Genomic DNA, 9803 nt, shown 5'->3' with positions numbered 1-9803 from the left:
CCAGAGAATTGGTGCAGCTCATGGAAAGGCTCAAATTAAGGTAGAGATTAATGTAATATCACTGGCAGATCGAAGAGCAGGGGTTGGTGATAGACTGAGATGAGAGAAGAGAGATAGGGAGGTGCAGCATTATGCAGAGCTTTGTGGATGAGGGTTATTTTTTTAAACACAATTCAGAATGAGACGCACATCTATTCTCTGGCAGTGCAGTGACTGGCACAAACTGGACGCATCTGTGTAGCATTTGGTCTGTAAGAAGAGCCTGTCTGTTCCGTAAAGGAAATCTACCACCAGGATGATTAATTGTAAAACAAGCACACTGACATACTGGTGTGTGCCCCCTCTGGCAGGATATGCTCTTCTGTTAGCTTATATACAAAGGCCAAGGTGAAAGTGACTGCAGAGAAGCCTGGAGCTTGGGATATATCTGTTGTTTGCGGATAAGAGATGGGAGATAGGACATAGGATGGATTAGTAAAGGGAGAGTTGACATTTCATGCAGTTAGCGAGTGTGATACGTTTGCCTAAAAAAGATGGGTTTTAAGAGCATGTTTGAAACTTTGGAGGGTGGCATTAGTCTCAAAAATGGCAGTTATAATAAACTTAGTACTCACCTCTGGCGCTCAACCCGGCAGTGCGAGTGCCAGAAGTGAGTACTAATGTATTTTAATATATATACCCGAGTTGGGCTTGGTGCTGAAAAATTCGGCTTATACTCGAATATATATGCATTAATCTATTTTTATTAATTATTATTAATCCATGTATTCTTGTAAAATCAGTGCATATGAACTGTAACTAAATAGGTGACATGTAACAGCCTATAGACATATACAATCCCGTATATAATCCCATGCCCATAATGGCCAACACAGCTCTACATCTCCTATACAGCCAGGAAGCCGGGAGACAAGCGGCTGTACCAGCACATCATGCCTGGAGCCCAATATTTCACATAAGGAATCAGCTCCTGATACAATGGGACGAGGTTCTGTACTGGATGCGGATTCCTGGCTGTGTGACTACATGTGTAATCTCCAGCCCTGGCCAGTGACCCTGTGGTCGGCGACTACCACTCTCATCATGGTTTGGAGCATCGCTGATGTCTCCGCCTCGGTGAGGGGCTGGGCGGGGGGAGAGCGGTGACAGAGCCGGCTATTAGGGAGGAGACTCGCACACGGTGTAAGCGGAGGAGCCGGCCCGAGGGAGAGATGTGCAGCCTGGCCGCGGCTGGGGATGCTGGAGCGCTATGAAGCTACATGGGAGGCCGGACTCCGCAGCGGGGAACCACCATGTCCTGTGCAGGAAGAGGGCTGCCCCGGGCCCCCCGCTCACCCCCGGGCCCCACTGCTGCACACAGGCGGCTCCATGGAAGCAGAGCGCTGCCCCCCGCGGCTCCTCTATGGTCATGCTGAGCGCCGTGTTCGGGCTGCTGCTTCTGTCACTGATACACCTGGGGCAGGATTCTGTGCAGCCAGGAGGGGGCGCTGCAGGGGAGCTGTGTCCTACCGTGCTGCTGCTCCGCTGCGCCGTCTACGTAGGGGGGGCGCTGTGCGCAGTACTGCTGGGGACACTGTGCGCACTGCTCTGTACTGGCCGCCAGGCTGCTCCGCCGGACTTCACACGGGCCAGGACCCCCACTCAGGTGAGTGCTGCCTCCATACAGGTGCTGCTGTCCCCCTCCTCTATACAGGGGCCAGGGATTGACCTACCATTGTGCGATAATCCTGGAGCTGGCAGAGTGTTATCCCGGGACTGTATCATGTTCTCCATAGTCTAGTGACTAGGGACCATGGAGTGCCAGGTCCAGGACTTGGCATGAAGCATTCACTTTCTCCTGGGCATCTAGGCTGCACCTGTAGAGGAGACTATTCCTTATAGATAATGTCTTGTAAGAGTCTTAGTTCTGGGACTGGCTACTCACATACAGGGCAAACACTAAGACCACATGCCACTATCTGGGGGCACACCTTGCCACAATAGTCCCTGCCAAGTGCAAGTCTTCTCTGTGTAGTTGCCTATAGAGAGGTATCAGGGGGCACAATGGGGGCCACTCGGGTGTGTTCTCAGATTGGAATCCTGTGTAAACTTGTCCATGTACAGCAGGTCATGCATCTGTCATCATGTCATATACATTGCATGGACACGTCACAGCACTATCCGCATGTACCATCATCTCCGCTAAGTTGGTTCTCGGCTTCTATATATTGGCTGACATTGGCCCGTTAGATGTTCTGCCCTCAACTTCAGATCAGAACAGTGTATTAACCTAGAGCTGACAAAGGAAAAAAAGCAGTGCAAATGATAAGATACTGTATTTTAAAGGGCTTGTCTAGATTAAGCCAATCAATATTACTGTTTGTATAAAAAAAAGTTCTACAATTTTTCCAATATGCTTTCTGCATCAATTCCTCACGATTTACTAGATCTCTGCTTGCTGACATAATATAGGAAGATTCATTGTGATAGAAATCTGTCTATGATCATTTAATGTCACACAGGTGCACAGCTCGTTATATTACCCAGCCCTGATAACTCGAATGAGCCGTGCACCTGTGTGACATCACATGACCAAGGACTGGTTTTATATCCACAGGAAGTAAACAATGTAGCTTCCGATAGAATGACCACAAGCACAGTTCTAGAAAACACTTGGCTTTTTTAGTCCCTTAAAAAATGCGTACGTTTTGATCTGGTTTTCCCAATCATCTTAATTTAAAATGGACAAAAAAGGATACGTATTTTTATGGACTGATAACGCATGACTTAAAACAACGGGTTCAAAAAGCCACGTGTGACACTATCCTTAGGATGATGCCCCACGTCGTGTTTTTGAATGTTTATCATGCGTTTGGCTGCTTTGAACCTGTTTATCTCTATTTCTAGAAGTGTAGACAGCTGTGAAAGTTTAAAACCAGCCAAAAACGTGGTAAACCTTTAAAAACGCATGCATTTTTAAAACCCACTGAAAATGCATTATTTTAAACAGTCCAAAAACATGACGTGTGGCATCACCCAGAGGGCGCGGTCACGCATTGTGCTTTGGTAGTGTTTTCATTGCATTTCAAAACGCATTACAACAGCTGAGATTTGCATAATTACATTACTGTTAACGTTTCTGTTTACAAAGCATATTGTAAATGCGATGTTAATGCATGTGTTAACAATGCGTCAACACATGCGTTTTGTTCATGCATGCGTTAACATTGCGTTAGCAAACAGTAATATTAGGCAAATCACCTCTCCTCAGCTGTTGTAACGCGTTTCAAATGCAATGAAAACGCAGTCCAAAATGCAACGTGTGAATGTGCTCTTAGGCTGTGTTCACACATGGCATTTGCTTTGTACTTCCAAACACATTCGACTTCTCCTGCGATAACTTGATGCAAATGCAATCTTCATTAAGTGATCACAGGAGTAGTGCATGCATTACGCTTGGAAATGCAAACAGAATGCCAAGTGTGAACATGGCCTTAGAGATTGATGGATTTTTGGCGAAACAGAGCTCCTTTTAAATTTTAAACTGTGCAAGAGGTGGGGCCTTTTAGAGTCCCTAAATCCCAGCAGCAAATGTCCCTGCTGATGGATGACCGGAGCTTCTGGAAGTAGAGAATATTATAGTATTAGGTTTCGCATCGTATGGCAGTGGTTTGTTGAAGTGTACTGAATGTCAACATGTTACATTATTATATTTCTAACATTATTGATCAATGTGGTTTTATTGCAGCATAGTCAATGAGATCCCTTGGGAACAGTTTTTATTGTATTAGTTATTCATCTCCAATAGGGAATTACTGAGATGCTGATGGATGTATGAACATGGTCTTTGTTGTAATAACACTGGATCAGTTTGTGCGTTTTTTTTGTTTTTTTTATCTATTTTTCCAAAACTACCAAAACCATGTCCTGTGCTGTCTAACAAGGGGCATCGGTCTCACGCCATGTGACCCGTGCCTCTTCAGGTCATGACAGTGGGTGAGCCTTAATAGCGCCTCCATTTGCCTGCAGGGTATTGGTGCTGAAATACCAGCAGCTTGTAGTATACAGAGCACCACATGCTGAAGCCGATTTGTCTTGGATGCAAGGGAAAAACAAACTTTGCTGTGTATGACCTGTGTGTCTTCACATGTAATTCATGCCTTGAGCGTGATCTCTGCTTTGAGCGCCCTAACTATTTATTTTGTGTAAACCTTTTACAGTTACAGAATGTATGGAGACGCGTACGTGGCATCATGTGCTCGCTGCATGATATTAACCTGATCGTATCCAGGGTGTGTGTATGATGATTTCATGGAGGCAAGGGGAGCAATTTCTGTACCATAACCTCATGGCCGTGTTCATAATTACTGCTGTCTATAACGAGTTACAGAGCCCAACATGGCTAATCCGTGAAGATAAGCTTGTGGTTACCATGTTCTGCTGTGAGACTATTTGGCCAGTTTTTAAGCTCTATGCTAATGGCTAGAGATGTACCTCTTCACAATTCGGACACTGTCCTACATGCGCTGTGTCACGTTTATCTGTGTTTTAGACACTATTATCCCTTTCCTTATTGAGGATGCATTCACATGTTGCGTTTAGAAATGCCTGTGATGCTGAACTGGTTGAGATCAGGAACGAGCTGCTTGTACAGCGGCATGTAGATAAAGCAAAACGCATGGTCTCTGTTCCCGCAGGCTTTAAATTGCGTTTAGAAATAATTGGGATTGTGAATTGTACATGTAAATCAAGCTAAGCGTGAGGTCTTCATTCCCGAATGCAAGCATTTCCGTGTAAACACGGGGTGCTCTTTAGCAATTCCAAGAATTGCAGTGGAAACGCATCTACGATTTGGACAATCCCCTCTCTGCAGCCTTAAGACAAATTAAACCCTGCACGTGAATGCAGCCTATTACTTTGCCTGTGGACCCTTCATTTGCCCCATAACATGAAAGGTATTGCCTCTTTTAATTATTCCTTTCTACCTAACAATTCTTGAAAACGTTCTCTTTTTAGTTTGGTTGTGTGACCTCATGTAGACCAGCCAGAGAATTGCATGTTATTTTTTTCCAAGGTCAACCAGGGTCAGCAGGCTTTGGGCTTCCAGAATCATAAAATTTCATGGGATCTTCACTGTGATGGACATAAACTCCTAACATAGTTACTACAGAAGTGTAGTCTCTTTTTAACATTGAAGGAAGGGGGATCAAGTCTACTGAGCAGTAACGCCACGCGACGACCCATTGCAGCGCAGGCCGTACCCCCTTGACACCTGCTCGGCATGAAGGATGCATAAAGGGTCAAATAATCGCAACAGTTATTTCCGTGCTTGTATGCCAGAAAAGTACAAGTCCTGATAAGTCTCCCCCAAAGTCTCTTGGATAAGGAGGATATACTAAAAATTATAACCACACTGTCCTCCCAGTAGATGGTGCTGTCAGTAATTGCCTTTGTGATACAGAGCAAGGGCATCATGAGATTGTAGAACAGTACAGAGAAAGAGTAGTCTAAAAATCTAGAGGCATTTTTTTCTTTAAAGAAGACCTTTCACCACTCCAAATATCCTAAAGTGAACACCATGTAGGCACTTGCATCCTAATTCAGGGGCACTTTGAATTTTCCTCCTAGCCCCCTCCGTTCCTGTGATATGAGCCCCGGCATTTGACTATTTACTGTGCTGTATCGTCAGAGAGGAGGAGCTGCAGCACAGGTGGGGGGTTGTGATCATGCTCCTCTGACACCATCCAAACATCGGCGGTAGGTGTCAGAGTGGATATTCCTTTTTTGGTGTGCACGAGCCTAGCTGCAGCTACTGTGCACTCCCGTCATCAGGCCTCTGCACTGCCGGGAGCCCACAACTGCTTTGCTCCGCGCAGCACATGGAACACATGAGATCATGTTGTGTTCCAACCCAACGCCGACAGAGACCTGGTGCCGGGGGCTAAGCTCGAAAGGAATCTCTTCTCTGACAGCTTCCGCCGCTGATTGGATGGTGTCAGAGGAAATTAGTAATGTGGATGTAGTTGAGGATGTAGTAACACATATCCCATCAAGCAATGGGCCATAGCTCTGGTTCCTCTTTCATCATCTGACTGCAGTACTCGCGATTGAAGAGGGTGGATTGGGAGTGTTTAACCTATTAGATGTTATTGTCCCTAATAATAATAAAAATGGTAATTCCTTTATTTATGTAGCGCACACAGATCACCCAGCGCTGCACAGAGCTTGTCACATCGGTCCCTGTCCCCATGGGGCTCACAATCTAATCAACCTACCAGTGTGTTTTTGGAGTGTGGGAGTAAACCAGAGGAAACCCACACAAACGCGGAGAGAACATACAAACTCTTTGCAGATGTTGACCTGGATAGGACTTGAACCCAGGACCCCAGGTGCACATTTTTGTCTTGTTGGACACTGTGCAGCTGCAACACACAAATGTTTAAATACTTGTGCTCTTTGCATGTTCTTTCTAGTGCAATGTCAGAGAGAAAACTGGTACCAACACTTTAATAAATGTGGGCTATAGTCTCCCGGCAATGGATCGTTGCCCACTGTTGAAGTCATGGGAAGTGGTGATCTGGCCCAAGATGGCGGCGACTGCATTTACATGCCAGCAGCGGCTTTCTTGTTGCTATTTAAATGGTTGACACCCACGTCCGGGGTGGGTTTGGTGCTTAATACAGCCCGTGAACCCTCTTCCTACACCTGCTGCCATGGGGCAGCAAGAGGCTAAATTTGTAAAGCTGAGCTGGAATAGACCCACAAACCATGGTCAGGTGTGGTGCTGTTTTTGGAAGAAAGTAGCCATGTTTTTCAACTGCTGTAAAACCCTGGGCTGTGCTTTGTGCAATCTCTTTGGTCTGTCATCTTTATTATATGGTACTGGTTCCTGCTAGGGGCAGTGTAAGCCCTAAAAAGTCTGTAGTCTTCCCCCATTCTCTTACTGGAAATATATGTATGGTAACTGTTGGCTGGACGCTTGTTGTAGGCATGTAAATATTATCAATCTCTCAGCCTTGAGTAACAGCATTTATGTTTTGCTGTTAACAATAGTAGTCAGATTTGTCAGCAGACACATCACTACCAGTGTGACCTTCAGTACTGCAGCGGAATAGTTTGCTTTTCCTACTATAGAGGATTGTACACTTGGTCTTGTGCCTTCTAGAGGAGAAATGATCTAAACATGGTATGAATAGATGCAGAACCAGCCATGGATGTTCGCAGATTAAAACGTTACATTTAGCAGAATTGTGAATGCAGCTCTGAGCTCTTGTATAGGACAGTAAATGGCCATTTGCGGCAGACAACCTGCGAGCTGACTTCCCCTTACCTGTGCACGCTCAGTCTGCTATATCAGAGAAAGGAGAAAGTCACTGCCAGACTGATCTGAGGTTCTCTAATGCCATATACTTGCAGCAAAACATCTTCCAGGGCATTTCTGGATTCTTTATGGAATGTTAGGGCTTATTCACACAACCAATAATGTTGGCCGAGTGATACTTAAACAGCTGAGATAGATCATAGAGCCAGGCTTCTTTCCTTCCAACTTTGACGAATTTGTGCTTCTGAGGGTGATGGCACACGTGGCGTGTCTAGGCTGGTTTTGGGCCTTTTTTAGTTGTCCGTTTTCAGATTGTAAAAAACGCATGCGTTTTTGACAGGTTTTACCAATTTTTTAAAATTAAAAACACATGTTTTTTACGATCTGAAAAAACAGCCCCTAAACTGACTAAAAACGCCACATGTATCATCACCCTCAGCCAGAAGGGCTCTGGGAGGCATTACATAATGGCTCTGGTAACCCCCCCCCCCCCCCCATAGCCCTTGTGGTACTTTAGCATGATTTTAAAAGTTGATTTTAGATGGAAGGGGACCATGGATAACAAATATAAGAAGATTACTACAGTCTTTGTGCCTGAATCTATCAGTATGTACCCCTGGTTTATCATGATGGATTTTGATGATAGGTTCCCTGTAAGTTAACCTCTATTCTAGAATGGTGAGGGTCCAACTGCTGGGACACCCAGCAACCTGGTGAACGTGGATCCTGTTCTCGCTAATGGGTGGAGTGGAAGGACCAGCATGCATCTTACAGTTCAATGTGAATGACGGAAATTTCGAAGCACAGTGCTGAGCTGTTTCTAACCACTCCCAAAGACTGTGAATGTAGCTTGTCCTTCCGCTCCACTCATTAGCCAGAGGATAGGGGATAACTTCAATTCTTGCGGCAACCCCTTGTGAAAAGTCAGAACACATACTGGTTGGTGTCATGATGTGTGAATATTTCAGATTTCAATAGCGAAATTTGTATATTAAAAGTATTGTTTGGTTGGTTTGAGATTATAGCTAATAATATAGTTTGCCCGGTTTCATAAAATTTTATGCTATGGGAGCGCTAGAGAGGGACAAGAATTGCTTAAACTTTTTTTTTTTCTTTAGACCTTCAACCCATAGGATAAAATGTTGAGAAACCCTTAAAGGGGTATTACCATTACAGCAAATTAATGTTATTGTTTGTGTAATAAGAAGTTATACATTTTTCCAATATACTTTCTGTATGAATTCCCCATGGTTTTCTAGATCTCTGCTTGCTGTTCTTCTATAGGAAGCTTAATTGTTTGTTAGTGAAAGAGTAATGAGAGCTGTGTGTTATAATGAGCCCCGCACCCATGTGACCATGGTCAGATTTCTGTCCACTGGAAGTAAACAATTAAGCTGTCACAATTGGATTTTAAAAATGTTGGGTTGTCATAAGAACCAGGATTAACACCAAAGCTTCATTAGAGACACCTGTGATAACTGTTACAGCTGTTTTATTGTAGCCTACGGCTAAAGTACAATAAATTACCACTATCCAGAGGTCCATTTATAACTAGGGGTCGTCTGTAAGTTGGTTGTTCTTAAGTAGGGGATCGCCTGTATATATAAGCTGGCCCCTTCTCTGTGACCGTGAACTAAACTATAAGTCGGCGTTAAGTTTACATGTCCCCCATATAACTAATATATTTAATATCCCCCCAAAAATAGAAAAGCAGTAGTTTGGAGCTGCATTTTGTAATGGAAAATATAGGTTGCAAGCTTCCAGATGCCCAACCAAGCCACATCAATATCCATAGAAATTATCTTTTTATTCCACCAATTATTCAAACAGCAATGTTTTCACCTTCCCAAAGAAAGCATTGAATTTCTTTAGATAGTTCACTATGACCTGTACACGTGTGAACCTATTGTTCTAGATGTAATCTTTCACTCCTCGTGCAGCTGTAGATGTAGTTGTTTTCTTTCCCTTTCTTGTATTTGTTGGTAAAGAGTTTGCAACATTGTATAACCTGATGATGTAACATTTTCACAACATAATAGAACATGTTGACATAAAAGGAGCCGAAAATATTGATTAGAAAAAGATTTTGAAAGAGTTGGACACTTATACAAAACTTTGCAGGTTAAGGGACACCCGTCATCAGGTCTGTGTCACTAGTCTTGTCACTACTACCTGTTGGATCAGCTCACAAGGATCCATCCCAGCCTTTATCTAGTTATTTCATACATTATTCATTGTAAAATCATCTATTTTTTATCATGTAAATGAGGCTGGTCACATGGTCAGAGACAGTGATGTCACCCCTGTTCCCCCTCCCCTCTCCTCCCCCTGCTCATGTCTGTGTGTAATGTATAGTAAAGCATTGCTAGTGTGTGTGCTGCATCTGCTGACATGCTGCATCCTCCTAATACACAGAGACACAGACATCAGCTACACATGAATCTGACATGTTCTGCTGTAACATGGCTGCCTGGAGCTGCTGTATCTCTCCTAAACACACACA

General features: G+C 44.1%; 1 protein-coding gene across 1 annotated transcript in view; it reads left to right on the top strand.

Annotated features, from left to right (window-relative positions):
* Positions 1 to 1133: 1133 nt before the first annotated feature.
* The window catches only part of SNX25 (sorting nexin 25), an 85802-nt gene continuing 77132 nt past the window's right edge, over positions 1134 to 9803 (top strand). The window contains exon 1 of the mRNA XM_072122900.1: positions 1134 to 1645. Within this exon, the coding sequence (XP_071979001.1) occupies positions 1250 to 1645 (396 nt within the window). The 5' untranslated portion in view covers positions 1134 to 1249. The remainder of the gene's footprint in view (positions 1646 to 9803) is intronic.

The sequence above is a fragment of the Engystomops pustulosus genome, chromosome 1 (assembly GCF_040894005.1).
Source record: "Engystomops pustulosus chromosome 1, aEngPut4.maternal, whole genome shotgun sequence".
Taxonomy (NCBI): Eukaryota; Metazoa; Chordata; class Amphibia; order Anura; family Leptodactylidae; genus Engystomops; species Engystomops pustulosus.
The sequence above is the reverse complement of the archived record's forward strand: the minus strand, read 5'-3'. Positions and strand labels throughout refer to the sequence as shown.